The 20,137-nt window shown below is 42.4% G+C and overlaps 2 protein-coding genes across 2 annotated transcripts in view; one reads left to right on the forward strand and one right to left on the reverse strand.

Moving 5' to 3' along the window:
• LOC125722478 (protein NLRC3-like) overlaps nucleotides 1-20,137 on the reverse strand; it is a 208,014-nt gene that overhangs the window by 93,157 nt on the left and 94,720 nt on the right. The gene's annotated exons all lie outside the window — the stretch shown is intronic.
• Nucleotides 8,845-11,892, forward strand: LOC125722499 (uncharacterized). Its single transcript, XM_048998686.1, has 2 exons — nucleotides 8,845-8,927; nucleotides 10,463-11,892. The coding sequence occupies exons 1-2, from the start codon at nucleotides 8,920-8,922 to the stop codon at nucleotides 11,226-11,228; spliced, it is 774 nt and encodes a 257-aa protein (XP_048854643.1). The 5' UTR covers nucleotides 8,845-8,919; the 3' UTR covers nucleotides 11,229-11,892.

Here is a 20,137-nt window from a genome sequence, read left to right on the forward strand (position 1 = left end):
TTAAAAAATTATAAAGATGGAGGCAACTTTGCCTATGGTACAATGTATGCAATGTATGAAAAGATCTTTACTGCAGATACTACTATGACTCTGCAGATTTGTTTTTTTATTTTAACCTATGTCGCCTCACCTTGTGGCTGGCAAATCTGTCTATCACTTTTTGGTGGTCAACTCTCTCAAGCATCTCTTTCTCAACTGACATCACTGCCAGGTGCTGGAGTCTGCTTTGACCCATGGTCCTTCTCAGCCAGGTATGGAGCCGACGCAAGACACTGAAAGATCTCTCACAGCTACAGCTGCTAACTGGGATTGTTAGGGCAACCTGAATAACAGTTTTCAGTGTGGGGAAGATCTTATCCAGAAGTTTGTATAATGTTAACATATCTGGAATGGCACCAGCCTCACTCTGGAGCTTCAAAAAGTTTTTGGCAATTGCAACTTCCTCTAACTGAAGTTCAATATGCTAATGCAGTGCCAGGGCTGACAAATGAGGCTCAGACAAGAATTGGTTTGAGGTTGGACTACACGCCTGAATCCCATTAAGCAATTCCTGACTAACACCAGAAAAACGCTTCTCAAGTTCAGAGATCATTCTGTCCAGACAAGGAACCAACAATTTCCTTTTAAGAAATAGAAGAGCCACAGACTTCACTGCCTGCCCCACAGGTTGACTTAACAACAAATCCATCCATTTTCTTTCGTTTCTGCCTCTGTCCAGAAGACTGCTCCAAAACAGCTACCTGGTTTGCCTCACACAAAGCCTTTGTCCTTGCATGAATATCAGTAGCAGTGGCATCACTGCGCTTCTGCTTCAGAGTCTCAACCACCGCATCTTTGTATGTCTGTGCCTGGGCAATATCTATGGTCTCCTTTGTAGGTATCTGTGTAAACATGTGGTTACAGACAGTAGATCCTTGAAAACAATCAGCAAATACACTGAGGAGAATTTACTGAGTTTTGCCTTTAATCCCACCGCAATAGGTGTGTTGATAGTGGAGAGGCACTCAATTATGGCATGGAAGTTGTTAAGCACAGCCGTTACTGAACGAACCTGGCATGCCCAGCGTGTGTTTGACAGTTGCACAAGTTCACTTTGCTCCAATCCTAATTTCTTCTGAGTGTCCATGAACTTATGATGGTTTACAAGAGACACACTAAAGAAGGAATGGAGACTTTCAAGCATGTTAAAGAACTCTACAGTTTCAGAAACAGCTCTGCATGTGTGACATAGGATGAGATTTAACTCATGTGCATAGCAATGAACATATATTGCCTCGGGGTGCTTCTTTTGAAAATGGGATTGCACCCCCCCAACTGTTCCGCTCATGACAGCTGCTCCATCATAGGTCTGTGCCACACATTTCAACTGCTCAATTCCCTTTTCTTGCAGCTGATTCTCAATAGCAGCATTTATTGAGGCAGCATCAAACTTTGGCATCTCTGTCAGGGCTAGGAAGCTCTCTTTAACTTCCACAGACACATACCTCACACAGAGGGCCAACTATTCTGTCTTTCCATCTCTGGCCTCATCAGCCATAATGGCATACATCTGTGATTCCGTCATCTCATGAACAATAGCTGCAGTTACCTCTTGTGAACAACATTCAATCATCTCATTCTGACTACTACAAGAGATGTATGTTGTGTTTGATGGGGGTGTGTACCTCTGCAAGAATCGATCAAACTTTTCCAAAAGTTTTAAACACTCACGGAAATTCCCTTTATTGACACTCTCTTCTGTTTCTTCATGACCTCTAAATGATATTCCTTGCTTCCCCAAAAAGCAGGTCACTGCCACAATACGTTCTAGGTACTCCCTTCTTTCACTTACTTCTGCGGCACTTGCTGCCTCCATCTGTTCCACAATATTGCCTTGTGACAGACTTGCTTTGTAGCTGTTCCAACAAACTACACTGTCCTTGTGTGACTGACGTGATTCATGTTTTTGAAACTTGCTCAGTGCCTTTTGCCAATTACTGACTCCATCGTTCACTAATGTGTCATACCTAAGACTTTTGCCAAAGACTCGACAAGCGTAGCAGAAAGCAGCATTTTTTTTTGGAAGAATATTCTAACCATTTAAAGCTTTTGAACCAGTTTTCTTGGAAGGATCTTTTTTGTGTGCCAACCTGAGTGAGAGGGTACTGGGACAGTTTTAACTGTTTAGGACCAGTAGTCTGAGAATCAAGAGCCATATCTTGAACATCTTTGGATTGCTGACTGGAACTCTGCCCTGTCTGTCTCTCCTCATCTCTTTCCCTGGTTGGTTCTTTCTGCCTCTCCTCATCTTGTTCCCTGGTCTGCTTTCTCAGAGTCTCTCCCTGTTCTTCGCCTCCTTGTGTAATGAGATTAACCAAACAGTAAATCATATCGATAAATAGGAAAATGTAATGAAGGTGTCCTGTTTACATTTCAGAATGAAGTCTAATGATATAAGATCATGATTCTCAAACTGTGGTACCTGGTACGTGAGCTCCCCATTGTGGTACTTGGAGGAAAGTTATAAGCATCTTTTGAAAATAAAAATACTTCAAACGTGTACAATTCAATCAAAAAAGTACTAAACTTTGAATTAAAATACCTAAAGTACACTAAATTCATATTTCAAATATACTAAGCATAGTCTTCCCTTTTCATCTTGTTTCAATGTCAGCCTGCTAAATTTTCACGTTCTTAGGATGCTCATTCTGACTTAATGCACTTACTTTTTAGCGTAACTTTTCATTTTAGGAACAGACTGGAATTTTGTCTTGTAAGATTTATGAGTTTCATGCTTTCATAGTGGTACTTGGGAGAGCTTAACATTTTCTCAGGTGGTACACGCTGTAAAAAGTTTGAGAAACACTGATAAGGCAAGTTCATGTGCTTTTGGAAAACATTTAAAGCTGCTGTACAGAAACTATGAAATAAACTAGCTTAAAACATTCTTAGTATATATATATAAACTGAGCACTCTGCTTCTTTTTACAACTCCTCACTCCACCAGGACACTGTTTGGCACTTTCTGCGCAAATGTGGGGGGCACGTACTGCGGCAGTCATACAGACTAGATGGTCCAAAAGTTGACCTACCTACTATTGGCTGAGGTTTTGTTGATTTGTGGCTGAACCACGTAAAAATATATAATTAATTTTATTCTGCCCAATTAATGATAATAATGTTATGTTGGAATATTGTTAAAGAGGGGCACAAACTGCTTCAACACAGTTTGTTTTACAGATTCTGTATAGCAGCTTTAATATAGAGAGAACACAACTTCCAGATTGTATGAGTAAAATTAGGATCTTTTTCTGTCAGTTTAACAGTTTCTGTTTTGCCTGTCACTGACTATTCCCTGTTTGTTTTCTTACCTGGTTCTTCCTGACCTTGTACTTTCTCCTCACTGTCTGCTCTTTCCTCTCTCCCTCTTGACAATCATACACAAATATATTGTATTCAATTAGATAAAGAAATTACATTAATATAAAAAAATACTATTAACATCACTAATAAAAAAACTCTTCTCTCAGTGTACTTTCAATCAAAAGGCAAATAACCAAACCACATGTACATTTAATAAAATATATAACTATTTCAACACTGATCCAACATTATTCTTGATTGACAGATCATGATCTTCTACTTTTACCTGAATGCCCGTCCTTTTTTTGAAAAAACTTCCTTATATCCATTATGAACCTGGCTGTCTTTCTGTGCAAAATACACACACACACACCAGAAGTTATAAAGTTAATGGGCATCCAGTCAGTTAGCTACCTTAGGTTTAATATTCGGAACATGAAAAAATAACCAGTTTCTCTCGTTCCATTTCAAAGAGGACGGGTAAAACGGTTGGCAATTTAAGTTTGTAGATTTAGGCTATATAAATTTCAATGGGAGCAACAGGACGGTCAAAATGTTGCTGATTTTCCTACAGAGTAGGGCGGATTGTAGAGTAGCAAACATCGTCAGAAAACGTGTTTTCAACACTGCAGTTTACCTGTGAAGGTAATGTTTTTCAGCTAATAAGAGACATGGTCAGACTGCTACTACCTAACTATATAAAGAAAGAGTTACTGAAGGTTAAATGCAGCTAACATGTCCTGTTTTAAGCCAAGTACTCACACCACTGCTGCAATGCGTCTCAGCCACCATTGCTCTGGAAGGAGCGCTGGAGCCAGTCAGAGTAGCGGAGAGTGAAGCTGGAACGAACCATTTTTCGGGGCTGGGGGGGGGGGGGTATCTATACTAGTTATTGAAATATTACATCTGAATGATTTTTCATATTTTAATACTGTCTCATCCTTGGGGGTGCTTTTATTCATTTTGGGGGTACTGAAGCAGCCCCAAAAATGGGCTAAACTCGCCCCTGGGCAGGACCCTGTTAACCCTAATCCAGGCAAAGTTACAGGGTCCTCTCTGTTTCTCTTCATAGGGGTCTTTGCAGACATCCAGACATGAGCTTGTTTTGCTCAGTGATTAACACCATGGCCCCACAATTACGGAGCTGTGAGTTCAGTTCTGACCCTGACAAAAAATCAGTATAATGTTGCAAGTTTTCTGTGTTCACTAGTTTCCATCAACAGACTGTGACTGTGTGTGTACTACTCTGGGTACCTTGGGTCCTGTTGTAAGCTCCCAGCACAGCAGTTCCCTGTACTGGAGAAGCAGTAATGGAATATGAATGGGAATCTACAGTAGATGTACTGTTTACAGTGAAATGTAGTTCAGAAAAAGAGAGATTGTCAACCTTGAGAGGATCACTTACCTCAGCAGTGACATTCATGTCTCTCGTGCCTCTTCCTATCATGTCAGTAGATGGATTGGGAGAGCATGGGGATCATGTAGTCGCTGGAATGGGGTCTGTGGCACTCCTGATATTTTTGTAAGACGGTGAAGGTCTTTAGACTCCTGGTGCTCCTTATTTTGCTGTGTGGCTGCTAGACATGGACGTTATCCAGTGACCAGAGATGAAGACTGGACTCCTTTGGTACTGTGTCTCTTCGGAGAATCCTTGGCTACCACTGGTTTGACTTCGTGTCAAATGAGTGGTTGCTCAGGGAGTCCCGCGTGAGTCAGGTTACCTGCATTGTAAGTGTCAGGTACAGCACTATGACCATGTGGCATGATTCCCTGAGGTTGATCCAGCTCGCAGGGTCCCTAATACCCTATTCCAGTGCAATCTCCCCAACCTGACCTGACCTGACCTGATCTGAAATGAAGGTAGTGGTCCAAGCTGTAGGTTTACTGACAGACCACTGTAGGTCCTTATCAATGAAGTGTACCATTCTATCAAGACTGAGGATAATAAGTAATATAATTCAAGTGCTATAATAGTACCCTCAAACATTGATCCTCCTTTATTGGTCTGTAACATACAATATTGCCTGCCCAAGAGCCCACTGGAGCAGGCTCGCAGGAAATATGAAAGAGCTTTGTGGGTGGAGATGTGATCTTTCCACATGATTTCAAGTGAAAACATGAAAAGTCATCTTTAAAACAAAGGCTTTCGCTATTGCAAATGTCACACTATTTAAGGTCTCAGGAAGTCTAGGGGAAGCACAAATATATAGTGTATATAGCTGTGTCTCACATAAAAAGGTTGTGCATACTCTGCTCATATTGTTCAAAATGGAGTAACACTTTGCCATGAATTTTTAATTTTAGTATGAGCCCATATAGTTAAGTCTTGACTGTTTACACGTAAACACTTAAAAAAGATATAGCTGAGGTCCTGGATTCAGTCTCCTGCATTTTCTCTCTAACCCCCTCAAAGAATTTCTTGCAGGGATTAATTCAGTATGTTTTAACAACATATAAAAAGAGCAGATGAGTTAGGAGCAACACTTTACTTGAGGGGGCACAAATAATGTCGTAGTATATCCATCCATCTATGTTCCAGACCACTTATCCTACTGGGTCGCGGGGGGTCCAGAGCCTATCCCGGAAGCAATGTGCACAAGGCAGGGAACAACCCAGGATGAGGGGCCAGCCTGTCGCAGGGCACACTCACACACACACCTACGGGCAATTTAGCAACTCCAGTTAGCCTCAGTATGTTTTTTGGACTGTGGGGGGAAACCCCACGACGACATGGGGAGAACATGCAAACTCCACACACATGTGACCCAGGCGGAGACTCGAACCCGGGTCCCAGAGGTGTGAGGCAACAGTGCTAACCAGTGCACCTGTCAGAGTTCGCTGGTTAAAGCGGGTAGTGCGCACAGTCTGACAAGCGGGCAGGAAGCAGGCGGAATACGGGGAAAACGAGGATTTATTCGGGATCGGGACGGAGCAGACAGCACTAAGACTAACTAACATCAATGACAGACCAGAAATTAAGGCAAGACATGGACTGAAATAGACGAGACTGGGCGAAAATAAGTGGACACAGCTGGGCAAGATCAGGGAAGCACACGTGGGTAATCAGGGGGCGTGGCACACACGAGGATCGTACGAGCCGGGCATGAGAGCACCACCATGCCGCTCCTGAAGTAGTACACTCTTACTTAATTTATTAATTAACCAGAAAGTATTAGTTATATACTGATCCCACGTTCGTTCATTCTTAATCATAACAGTTACTGTATTTGTTCATCATTTGTACTTGAGTAGTTACTGAGTTATTACTGAGTAATGTATATTTGAACAATATAAAATATAATAATATATGTGCTATAAATCAACAAACCATTGTCCTTTCCTTTTATCCACTGCAGGGCTGCAGGAAGCAGCATACAGAGGAAATGCCTTGGGCGGGATGGTAGCCCGGATCAGGGCTCACATACTGGCTCACATGTGGGCAATGAAGAAGTAGCACTTCACGTGTACGGGAGAAAAACAGCAGCCAGAGGAATCCTATGCAATCTCAGTGAGAATAAACTCCCCAGACCCAGGACTGGGGCAGGAATTGCAGGATTCTCCTCTAGCATTTATTTTGGCATACTGTATTTATTGCTATTATCCTTGGTACATGTTTATATTTGCCAATAATTGAAATTGAAATAAACATGATTATTATTCATCCATCCTCGTACCGCATATCCTGGAGACGAGGGCCTGCAGCTTATCCCAGGTAGCATAGGACACAGTGGTATACTTTTGGATGGGATGCCAGTCCATTGCAGGGAATGCACTCACTCACACACTGTGGGCAATTTAGAGATGACAGTCTATTATTATTAGGATACCTATAGTTTTTAGTAGTTTTCACTATTATTATGCTTTTTGCCATGGGAGTCTATGGCAGCCCATAGAGCTGATTGGCAACTTTTTTGAAATTTGGCACATCGATAGAGGTCAGTTCCAACTATTCATACCAAATTTGGGTTCAATCCATCCATCACTCTAGCGCCACCCTCAGGCCAAATTTCAAGAAATGTTTTTGCCTTATTCTCTTTCTTATCATTGTATGATTATGCTATTTACTTTTAGGTATTAGCATTACCTGTCTTGGTGACATCCCATAATACAGCTCTGATGACCTGATCACATATAAAACACTTCCCACGCAGCACATTATGCTTCATTATCTATTTATTATTCAAACATCAAACTTTGATGACGTCAATGGATATCCCTGACATAAATCACTGACGTGAAGCTATGGACATCATACTTAACTAGCTGACGTTTTAGTATTTTATATAGCATGATGGGTGCAGATCTAACTTAGTGTATAACTTAGTTTCGGCAGTGGTTTTGAAATATAGAGTCCATCTTCATGATCCCATAGTTAGCGGAAGCGAAAATAGTGTAATTAGTACAAGTACTAAAGAAATGTAATGTAATGTAATACCGAACAGCTTTCAAAAATGCGGTACCGCAATACCTTTTTGGCACCGGTATCCCGCGCAGCATCAGTCTGCCTGAGATATTTGATAAAGTGTGGATCTTCTTATACGTTCAGCACGAATAAATAAAAACCTCTGCTTTGTATACTTGACAAATCTGTGTGTGTCATCATACTCAAAACCGCCCCAAATAAGCCACGAAATTAACCATGAATTCTACCCTACTGTGGTACACAGCTTTGCTTCTTATGTTTCTTTCACACAAAAAGTTGCAGGTTGATGACAAAACGTGCTCGCGTCCGGACCAGTAAGTGCAACAGGGGGGCAGAACTGGGGAGGGGGGCAGGATGCGATCGTGCTCTGTTGCCGTATAAGGCAGCCGGGCCCAGTGTGGTACGCGCTTAGTCTAATTACAGGTTCTTGTGGGAAGCTTGTGTGATGTATAACCTTGTTCATGTCAGGTTTCGGGCTGGTTGCGAGCGCGATCGCATGGGCAGGAAACAGGCAGGCAGAACACGGGGAAACTGGGATTTATTAGCACTAAAACGGGACGAAGCACGAACATCGACTAACTAACATCAATGGCGGACCAGGAACGAAAGCAAGACATGGACTGAAATAGACAGGACTGGGCGAAAATAATCGGACACAGCTGGGTATAATGGGGAAGCACACGTGGATAATCAGGGGGGCGTGGCACACCTGAGGATCGTACGAGCTGGGCGTGACAGTTCGACATACTGATCGCTATGTATCGCGATACAACAGTTTGCAATGTTACCAAAGTGTCATTTTATAATTCCCATATTAAACAAGTTACCGTGCATAGTGCTTTGGGGAGAGACAGACTCCAAGAGTGCAGTTCATTTCACGTGTCTTTAAGTCATTGTCTGATATTATCCAGAGCTGAATGTGTGATTCATGCTTACTACTATATTCTTGCTTTGCACTTCTTACACAATTTTTTTTTCTTATTTACTTCTAAAAGTAAATAAAAAAACTTATAAAACTGTCATTATTATATAACAACTATACGTATTATGATGTTATTATTTAGTTATGTTTTTGCTTGGTTACATTTGATGCCTCCGCACGTGGGAAGCTACCGGTTTGAAAGACGCGGCTTCACTTGCTTTTCTGCACCAAGATGGCAAGGTACGTTGCATTTCTGCTCCCATTTTATCGTATAAATTATCTTATTATTTAGTATCTGTCTTTGTATGTACAGTGGTACCTCGACCCACGAACAGTCCTGATCATGAATAAATCGGGTTACGAACCAGATGTTCCAAAATGTTTTGTACCGATTTCGAACCGTGTTTCGGCCGCGAACACACAAACGTCCCCAAAAGGGTCCAATGAAAGCTCCCCAAAGAACCACCCGAAACGCGAAGAAATGTCCAGTATAATAATAATTAAAAAAAATCATATTTTCGAAATTACTGCATTTGACTGTTACTCAGTCTTTTAATGTTGATTGTTTAGTGTTTTGGGGGGATGTTTTGTGGTTCTTTTCCGTGTTTTGGCGTGTTTCGAGCGACCAGCGTATGCTCAGTTTTAATGTTTTATTTAATTTAGCATTTGTTAGCATGTAAATGTAAATGTATGCTCTCAGTTATATGTGCACAGTCTGTCATAATTTGATTGTACGGTACGGGGTGTTGAGTTGTACTGCGCGTGCTCGAAGTGTATATATGTATGTATAGAGTGACCTAAAGCGAAAGACGGCGATATGTCCTAGTTCATGGTGAATAACGTGTTGTGTGAACTTATTTTTCCATTTATAAATCCTCTATTATTGTTAGTCTTCTCCCGATTTTCTTACCGCTGCACCGACAGTTTGACGTGCCAACAGCATTATTTGTTACAAGTAAGGTTATTTTAATTTAAGTCTATATTCTTGGTCGCGTTCTCCCCATGTTGTCGTGGGCTTTCCTCCGGGTACTTGCTAAATTGCCCGTAGGAGTGCATGTGTGAGTGAATGGTGTGTGAGTGTGCCCTGCAATGGGCTGGCCCCCCCATCCTCGATTTTTCCCTGCCTTGTGCCCATTGCTTCCGGGATAGGCAACCCAGTAGGATAACCGGTTTGGAAAATGGATTGATAGATTCTTGGTCACAGAAAAATATTAAAAATTGAAGGAAATGCAGCGTTTCTGAGGTTTAAACATATTGAACATAATACATATTTACATTATTTGAAATGGGAGAAATTGATTGAGGTCACGCACTTTTCACGTCAGGAACTAAGTTCGTAAGCCGAGGTATGACTGTATATTGAAATATGTTTGTGTAAAATTCCGTATATTGTTTGGATTATATTAAAATTTTATGTGCAGGTTAGTTAGTGTCATATGCAGGGTTGCCAACCCTCACTCAAGATGTCTTGTAGTCAATCTGTTTTGTTCCATTATAAACCTAAAATTAGCTGCATCAAAAGTGTTGGGGTAGTCTGCAAACCCTCCAGACTATTTACAAGGTAGTAAGACTGTTACACATATGGAGATGAATGTGCAGACTTGTCTGGAATTGAGAATCTCACGCCAGCCAGCTGACCAAAGATAGCAGCTCTGCCTGTGCAGTAATGCGGTTGTTGATTGGGAAGGTGTGGGTCAGTGCAGAAGTGTAGTCCACATGTCAGGAGTGACTGACAGCTCCATTGCATTGCCTGTATGTTGTTTTTCCTCATTCAGAATCAGACGAATTGAGAAAGCTGTTTGCTGGAGCGACGACAGATACTGGGCAACTTGGGACAAGTGGGGAGAGGTGATTGACTGGGGAGATGAGAAAGAGCTGTGCTCCCCAGCAGAATCACCTTCTGACCAGGCTGACAGTTCCACTGAGTCACATTCCCGAAGGCGAATTGCCAAGGCAGTTAGCTGGACGGATGATGCTTATTGGGCAGCCTGGGACAAGTGGGAAGAGATCATCTGCTGGGGTGATGAAGAGGAGTGCTCCCAAGTAACTCCACCCACTAGCCAGCTTGGGAGGGATAAGGGGATAGATGTACATGGGTTGGAGGCTTTAGTGATAAATAACAGGACAATCTCCATAAAGCCTGTAGACAACCATCAAGACAGTCTGAAGATAGGAGCTGTGCTGGTAGACCTCTGCCAGTTTGATCTCGAATATTTAGATCAAAGTAAATTTAATTTTGAAATTGTGCAAGTACAAATTGGAGAAGTTGAAGTGGAGGAAACTAGAGAAAAGGCTTTTGAAAAAGCATTTGAATTGGAAATTGTGGATGTGGCAGTAAAAGTTATAAACAGTGAAATCCAGCCGAATGCTATAAATTTGGATATTGTTGAAACTAAGGTGGACAAATTATTATTGGAAGAACTGATCATTGGCGATTTAGAAGCAGGCAATGTGAAGGTGTCAGTATCAAATGGCAATGTGGTGAAGGTACCCTTAAGGTACCCTTCGCCACAGAGGAACAGAAAGACCAGGCAACCTTAGACCATACTCTCTGGTGGTTGACTCGTGGCAACTGGACTTGTCTCTGAAAGTTAGAAACGTTTCGCTGCTTATCCAAGCAGCTTCTTCAGCCTGAGGGAGGTAGTAAGTGTCCACATATTTATCCTCCTGGGTAAGTAGTCTAAGGGGGCTCGTTGAGTGAAACAAAGTGGGGGGGGGGAGTTGTGGGTAGATGTAACCAGTCCCTCCTACTCCAATAGAGTGGGTCGTTAAGGGTGGTCCACCTGGTGGAGGTGTGAATTGGGTCTGTTTTTTTCCTGGGAATTATTTTTGTTTTGGCAAATGATGAGAGGGCCGCAGGTTAAATTGGAGACAGGTTGTGCCTAATGCCTCTACCTCTGTTGAGTGAGGGGTTGTGCATTTGCACATGCAAAGCTGCTTGGACGAGCGGTGAAACGTTTCTACCTTTCAGAGAGGTACAATGTCTTTGGATGTCTTTTGTCTTGTGCAGTCTGGGAGTTGACTGAATGCTGGGGCGGGGGTAGCTTTTCCTTTGTAGTGGGGTCCGGTGGGGCGCCTTGGGCTCTGTGGGGCCCGGTGGTGCTGCTGCTTTGGGCCCCGGTCTGGATGGGCCTGGGCCCCCCTCCCTGGATGGATTTCGGGGAACGGGGAGTGCCTATGGGGGTCAGCGGGGGAGCTGGCTCCGGGGGGGGAGGTATTTTGCCCCCCCCCCCATTCCTTTCCTCCCCATCCCTAAATGCTTCCCTCCTCCCGCTCCATCACACCACTACACATTGAGGTGTAGGTGCGTTGCTGGGATGCAGGGTAGGTATTCCTCCTCTGTCCCTTCGCGACCACCTGTACCTCATTCATACACTACAACGTAGACACTCTCATTACTTACTCTCTCATGACACATACATTTAGGGCGTTGGGGATGGGCACACAGAATGGCATCCAGAGGGCGGTCTGTTCATTCAGCCTTACCTCTGGTGCCAGGGCCCACATCTCAATTTTAATCACACACAGACATTGAGGGCTCTGGGGAGAGGCGGAGCTAACACCAGCTGTTGGTCGGCAGGGGGTGGTTAGTGCCATGCCCTTCACCTGTTTTAAAAGCACTTTAGAACAACACACACCAACACCACATCTGAGCGGGCAAAGGGGGGCATGGGGTCTTTTCACACCCCCGTTCCCTGTTCGCCATTTGGGGCTGGGGGCTGAGAGGAAGAGCTGGCCGTCTGGTCGGGGTCTGGGCTGGTGGGCTTCTCGGCTACTGCGAGTCCGGGGTGATCTTCTGGTCTCCTCGCCAGAGGAAAAATAGGGGTCCACATAGAGTATATATGGGGAGTGAGAGTATGTGTACAGCGTTCATTTCTGTGTGTCTAAATGTTGGGTGAATGTGTAAATATTTGTTTATGTCTGCATGAGGGTGGGAACGTATGCTTGTATATGTGTGTGCCTGTTTGTCTATACACACGTGTCAGGTTGGGTCCTAGACTCCACCTGAAATAACATCTCGGGCACAATAAAGTGGTCCTCCGCAGAGGGGGGGTGGTGGAGGGAAAAAAAAAAAAGCTTGTGACCCACCAACCGATTTCTTATTTGATTACTGTTGTTCCTTGTCTTGTTTTTGACCCCTCGTGGTCTGCTTTTGTTTTTATTAGTGTCTCTAGTGTTTTTCCCCTTTCCTCCTTTGAATCCCTGAGTGAGTCGTCCACTCTCTGTTTCTGCTTGCTCCATGACACGCTGTCGCTCTCAATCCGCCCTGGACCTGTGACAGTATTTCTGTTTTTGCTTTTGTTTGGACGTACTGAGTTTAGGATACCTAGCTTAGAAGGAATAGTTTAGCCTGTCATGTGTAAAATTGTTGTTAAATGCACTGATATCAGTGTTATGTCACAGTACCAGAAACTGAAAATGGTACATTTTGTTTTCTTTTTGTTTTCTTGCAATTACTACATACAAATGTTTAATGTTTTGCTGACATCTAATTAGAAAATAAATGCATTTATGCTTTAAATGACCTTTTTGTTGTCTTCAATCATTTCAACAGGTGAAAATGACCTGAAATGAATGAGTTTGAACACTGGACACTACATTCCGTGTTTGTGGATAAAGTCATGTTTAGCGTACATGCGAGTTCATTCATATCCTTTTCCCCAGAGACAAAAAGTAGGCTAGGCTAATGGGAAAAAAACACACAAATATATAGACCTAATGTCAGTGTATTATTCATGAGGTTTTGTAATATCTGAGACCAAATTAAACTTAATCTGTGTATTTAATGGATTTATGTGCTATTGCTACTGGTTTAATTGGTAAATAGGCCTTTTTCCAAGCAATTGAATATTTAAATGGGAATGTTTTACGTTATTGATTTAGCTTTAATCATGAAGTACCAAGCCTGATATCAATCCATGTCTAATGTGACATATTCAGGACATGCAAAGTCTATACACATAGGCACAGACTATGGCTGGGATTCGTGTGGCCTACCCTGCAGATGGGAGGCCAACACTGCATGGTATATATTCTTTAAATTTATTTAATATTAGTTACATAATTACTCATATAGACCATGTTAATACTTAATATTGCATATTATATATAGTGAAAATTATACTCTCATATACTATACTGTGTGAAGTGTATGTAAGTATGGAATATCCATCCATTGGCTGTAGCACTTATCCTATTCAAGGTCAAAGCCAGAAGCTATGGATGCAAGACTGGGACAACAGGAGCTGACCCTGACAGGAAGCTCATCTCATAATGATATTCCCCACACCGTGCTACTTCTTGCAGAGCTTTGCTGGGGTAGGTGGTGTGGCTATCATACCAGCCGGCGACGCATCCAGTTAGGATGCTCTTGATGACACAGTTATAAAGTGTCCTGAGGATAAGGGGACTTGTGCCACACCTTTTAGCTCGTCGGAGGTAGAAGGGCCGCTGCTATGCATTTAAATTTTTCCCAATATGATAAATGTAGCGTGGAAAAAGTAACCATATCAGTTTACATGGGCTTCTACAGGGGGTTAAGTATCCATCCATCCATTTTCTGAAGCCACTTAATTCCAACTGGGGTTGCCTGGGGACTGGAACCTATCCCAAGAACACTGGGCACAAGTGGGAACCAACCCTGGGGAATCACCAACACACCACAGGGTGCACACACAACTACAGGACCAATTTAGACTCACCATTCAACCCCTCTTGAATGCTTTTGGACCGTGGGAGGAAACTACAGCGCCTGGTGAAAACTCAGACAAACAGAGGGAGAGCGTGCAAACTCCACGCAGAAAGGACTTGGGATTGAACACAGGACCTTTTTGCTGTAAGGCAGCAGGGCAAACCACTGCGCCACCATGCTGCCCCCGTGTTAAGTATGATAAGTAATATGACAAATGTCATAGCTTAGCTATAGATATGCATAAAATGTACGGAAAGACGATATAAACATCTTGTTACTGGTTCATAATCATAGTGAGAATATCTTATTGTTATGCAAACGTTAGTGCTTCCTTTGTTTCTGATTTGTGTCTTCAGGATCTCCAGGGCAGCTTGTGGACAAACAGGAGGTGATGCCTATGAAAGGAGACACTGTCAGTATTCAGTGTCACTATACTGACATTTACATTGACATGATGTGGTGTAGGATGGGCAGGGGCTCCTGTGTAGAGAATTCTGGGAGTTTGTATGGGAGGCCTGTGGAGCTCAGTGATGAAAGAGTTTATAAAGTGCTCAGCGTCACAATGAGGCGACTGGAGAGGAAGGACACGGGCTGGTACCTGTGTGTGGCAGAAAACCTGCAGACACTCCTTCCTATTAAAGTCAATGCACAACCACACACAGCACTGAATGTAAGTAATTAATTAAAATATGTGAGTCGTTTATACTCTATTAGAAATAAATAAAGGCTAAATGGATCCCAAATCTTTCCCTCGTGAAGGAAGTTTTTTTGGGAAGAATCTGTTTGGGGGAGGGGGCGTGCACTGTACTCACTGGGGTATTACCAACAAGCACCAGGGTGAACAAAATACTCAGCTAAAGTCAGAGCAAAGCTAAAAAGAATGAAATTAAGCAGTTTTAGCTGACTTTAGCGGACATTCTTATAATAAACTCATTTCTTACGGGTATTATACTTGATATATGAAGTATGTTAACACCCCTTGGCCTAGATTTGTGATCTTTCATTCCTCTGAATCCTTTGCTCATCCCCATTCAAATTCATCCATTGCCGTTAATTTCCTTATTGGATTTTCTGTCATTCTGAATTTTTCAGAAAACCTACTTATTTTGCACAGGCCAAAAATTTTGTCCAATCTTCTACTTTGTAATTTGGCACCCTGTCAGAGGCCCATCCAAAATACTGGCTCACCAAATTTGGGTTTAATCCATTCATTCCTGTAGCAACACCATCAGGTCAAATTTCAAGATATGTTTCTGCATGTAAATTCTGAATTCTTAAGCCTGGGATTATGATCTTTGGTGTGTTTAAAGCCATGGCTTGTCTAACTTCGATTGCACTCATTAATTAAGTCTGTCATATTGTCATTTTGAATTTTCCTGAAAAAAAAGTTTTTTGGAAACCTAGGCTGTTGATCAAATCATCATCAAATTTGGGGTGCATCATCTAGAAGGGATTGTGACCAAAAGTTACTAAAAGTCAGATGCTATGGCCACTATCATCCAATGAATTTGATGACAAAGCCACTGAACAGGATGTGTGGCCATATCTCAACAAAACTTTGATTGGATAAAATTGATTTGGTGACTGGACTTGGGGCCCAATTCTGAGGAATAAGAACAAAAATAGTGTCATTCCACCACTAGGTGGTGTTGCAATAAGTAAACATGCCTTGTGGCTAATAACTGTTGAATGGATTGACCTAGGGGGGCGGCATGGTGGTGCAGTGGTCAGCAATGTTGCCTCACACCTCTGGGACCCGGGTTCGAGTCTCCACCTGGGTTACGTGTGTGTGGAGTTTGCATGTTCTCCCCATGTCGTCGTGGGGTTTCCTCCAGGTACTCCGGTTTCCTCCCACAGTCCAAATACATGCTGAGCCTAATTGGACTTGCTAAATTGCCCGTAGGTGTGCGTGTGAGCGTGAATGGTGTGTGAGTGTGCCCTGCTATGGGCTGGCCCCCCATCCTGGGTTGTTCCCTGCCTCGTGCCCATTGCTTCCAGGATAGGCCCTGGACCCCTCGCGACCCAGTGGGATAAGCGGTTAAGAAAATGAATGGATGGATAGTCTTAGTACCCAGCCTCATAAGTGAAACCTGAGGAACTTTTGACTTGCAAAGCGATTTGTCCATCACATTCCAATGATTTTAATGGTGATGCCGCCAATCACTGTGTGTTAACATATCTCAGCAATTCTTTGGTCGTTTGAGGCCAAACTTGGTATTTTTACTTGGGGCCACACCTTTGGGGAATGCATCAAATTCTGTGTCATTTAACCACTGGGGTGGGACACGTTTCATTGACCTACAATATTTTTTCTAATACATTTTGATGCATTGGCCTTTCAAAAGTGGTTGCTATGACTGGGGATTGTCAGAATTTGTCAGTGTTTTTTGTAGCCTTTGATCACCTTCATATCTATTCATAGACATCGTTTTTAAATGTGCAACAACATGGATTATTTGTGACTGTGAAAGTCATGACAGCCAGCTAATCGGCAGATTTATTTGCAAAGCCTTCACTACATAATGTTCATACCTCAATTCTTTTCATCTAACCCTGTCATAAGCAAAATCTGTACCTCATAAAATTGTCTAAAATCAATATTTCTAATCAAATAGTTTAATTTCTCTATTTTATTTTTTTACCACATGAAGCACAATGAGTGCTTAAAATTTCAATTCACAAGGTAAAACGTCAAATAAAGTGTTTTAACAGAATATTTAATGTAATTTCAAGGTCACAGCAGAGTTGCCCTGCAGCCTCGTCGGCAAAGAGCAGGAAATTCGTGAAAAAGCCTTAAAAATGCTCCGAAACAGGAGGGAGGACCTCCGAAGGTCAGGAAAGGTAATACATACTGTACATAGGGAACCTGCAAGCAAGTTTAAATTATTCAAGCCCCCTGCAGTCAAATTAAATCATGAATGTAATGTCCGGAATACAGACCTAGTCAGCCAAGGCTGAATAATGTTCCTGTTCATGTTCTGCTTCACTTTCCTGGCTTCTCATGTCGTGGCAAAACTTAATTTCTACTGATTCCATTGTCTAGAAGAGAGAAGGACTTCAGCTTCACTCCAACGGTATGTAGCTTATCTGTATTTATACCTTATCATTGTGTAATATATATAGTCATACATTTCATAATTTAACTTCTAAAATATTGTGCAATCACCAGCCCAATTGATAATTTTGCCATCTGAATCCTCTCAGGATCAGTACAGTATATGTGCAAACATATTTTATGTGTTTACAGACGTGTAAGACTACTGAAAAAAGATGGGAGAACAGTGGCCCTTGGAGGTAAAATGTGTTTTTACATTTTCCCAGTGCTGCTGCATGATTCACTGTACTGCAGTGTGAGGTTTCCCATTGCTCAGCACACCTAATTTGGCTAAAGAACTTGATGATGTTACGATGATCAGTGTGTTGGCCAGTGAAACTGACAATGTGCTGAATTTTGGGAAATTTTGAAATGTATTATAAACACAGTATATTAATCTGCAAAATTAATTAATAATAATTAATAATTAATAGCAAAACAGTCTGAAACGTAACTGAGATACAGAGGTTATACACTGATCAGCCATAACATGTGAAGTGAATAACATTGATTATTTGGTTACAGGGGCATCTGGCTGTGGGGGGGTTATATTAGGCAGCAGGTGAGCGCTTTGTCCTTGAAGCTGATGTGTTGGAAGCAGAAACAATGTGCAAGTGTAAGGATGGGAGTGACTTTGACATGGGCCATTTGGTGATGGCTAGAGAGCTGGATCATAGCGTCTCCAAACCCCCAGCTCTTGTGAGATGGTCCTGCAGTGGTCAACAGGTTCATGGTGGGGCCAAGGCTCACCTTTGCCGCCAAAATAGCCTTGACTCATCAGGGCGGGGATTCCACTAGACCTCTGAAGGTTTGCTGTACTATCTGACATGTAATGAGCCTCCGTCACCCATTAACATATTTTCCTTCCGTTTTGGAGATGATATGAGTCATCTAGCCATCACAACTTGGCCCTTGTCATTCAAATCTTTAGGCTTGCCCATTTTTCTGCATCCCAGTATATCCTACACATTGTTTATTTGCTGCCTAATAGGTCCCACCCACTACCAGGTGCCACTATAATCAGGTAATCAATGTTATTCACCTGTCAGTGGGCGCAGTGTTTGACAAATATAGTTTAAAATATCAGTCATTTAACCTAATTCCGAAACATTAAATGTAGAAGGGAAATAATGGAAGCTATTGCTTGTGTGGAGTGAATTGAACTTAATTTTGAACAATGTTTCAAATTGCTACATACCTGAAATGTTTGTGGTTTCTTGTAGAAATAACAGAAGCACTTAAGATTTGCCTCCAGGACATCACACCTCCTATTAAGCGCCTTTACAAAGTAAGTAATTTCCTTGAAATATCATCAAAATTTTTTTTTTTTCTGGACAGCTCTAAGACTGGGTTTCCGTGGGACATTAGTCAAGTCAAGTCAAGTAGGTTTTATTGTCATTTCAACAATAAACATCCACAACGCTCCAACCGGAAGCCCTGGATAACTACGGGGGTGCGCATGCTCAATAGTTTTGTGTTCCCTCACAATACTTTTCCTAATAATAATAACTGTACTCTGTCCATTTAAAGTACAAAAGTTAGAATTAATGGATTAATAAGTATAAACCAAAACAATACAGACGTGTCCAGTTAAGTGTACTTTACTGTTTACAGTAACTGGCAGTCATTGGACATAGTGCAATTATTATTATCATTATTATTAATTATTAATATTATTATCATCATCATTATTTGTTATTATTATTATTATTATCCATCCATTTTCCAAACCGCATATCCTACTGGGTCGCGAGGGGTCTGAAGCCTATCCCGGAAGCAATGGGCACGAGGCAGAGAACAACCCAGGATAGGGAGCCAGCCCATCGCAGGGCACACTCACACACCATGCATTCACACATGCACACCTACAGGCAATTTAGCAACTCCAATTTGCCTCAGCATGTTTTTGGACTGTGGGGGGAATCTGAAGTACCCGGAGGGAACCCCATGACGACATGTGGAGAACATGCAAACTCCACACACATGTAACCCACGCGGAAACTCGAACCCGGGTCCCAGAGGTGTGAGGCAACAGTGCTAACCAGTGCACCTGTCAGAGTTCGCTGGTTAAAGCGGGTAGTGCGCACAGGCTGACAAGCGGGCAGGAAGCAGGCGGAGTACGGGGAAAACGGGGATTTATTCGGGATCGGGACGGAGCAGACAGCACTAAGACTAACTAACATCAATGACGGACCAGAAACTAAGGCAAGTCATGGACTGAAATAGACGAGACTGGGCGAAAATAAGTGGACACAGCTGGGCAAGATCAGGGAAGCACACGTGGGTAATCAGGGGGCGTGGCACACACGAGGATCGTACGAGCCGGGCATGACAGCACCACCATGCCGCCCCTGAAGTAGTACACTCTTACTTAATTTATTAATTAACCAGAAAGTATTAGTTATATACTGATCCCACGTTCGTTCATTCTTAATCATAACAGTTACTTTATTTGTTCATCATTTGTACTTGAGTAGTTACTGAGTTATTACTGAGTAATGTATATTTGAACAATATAAAATATAATAATATATGTGCTATAAATCAACAAACCATTGTCCTTTCCTTTTATCCACTGCAGGGCTGCAGGAAGCAGCATACAGAGGAAATGCCTTGGGCGGGATGGTAGCCCGGATCAGGGCTCACATACTGGCTCACATGTGG

Source organism: Brienomyrus brachyistius, unplaced genomic scaffold (assembly GCF_023856365.1).
Source record: "Brienomyrus brachyistius isolate T26 unplaced genomic scaffold, BBRACH_0.4 scaffold39, whole genome shotgun sequence".
In the NCBI taxonomy this organism is placed as follows: domain Eukaryota; kingdom Metazoa; phylum Chordata; class Actinopteri; order Osteoglossiformes; family Mormyridae; genus Brienomyrus; species Brienomyrus brachyistius.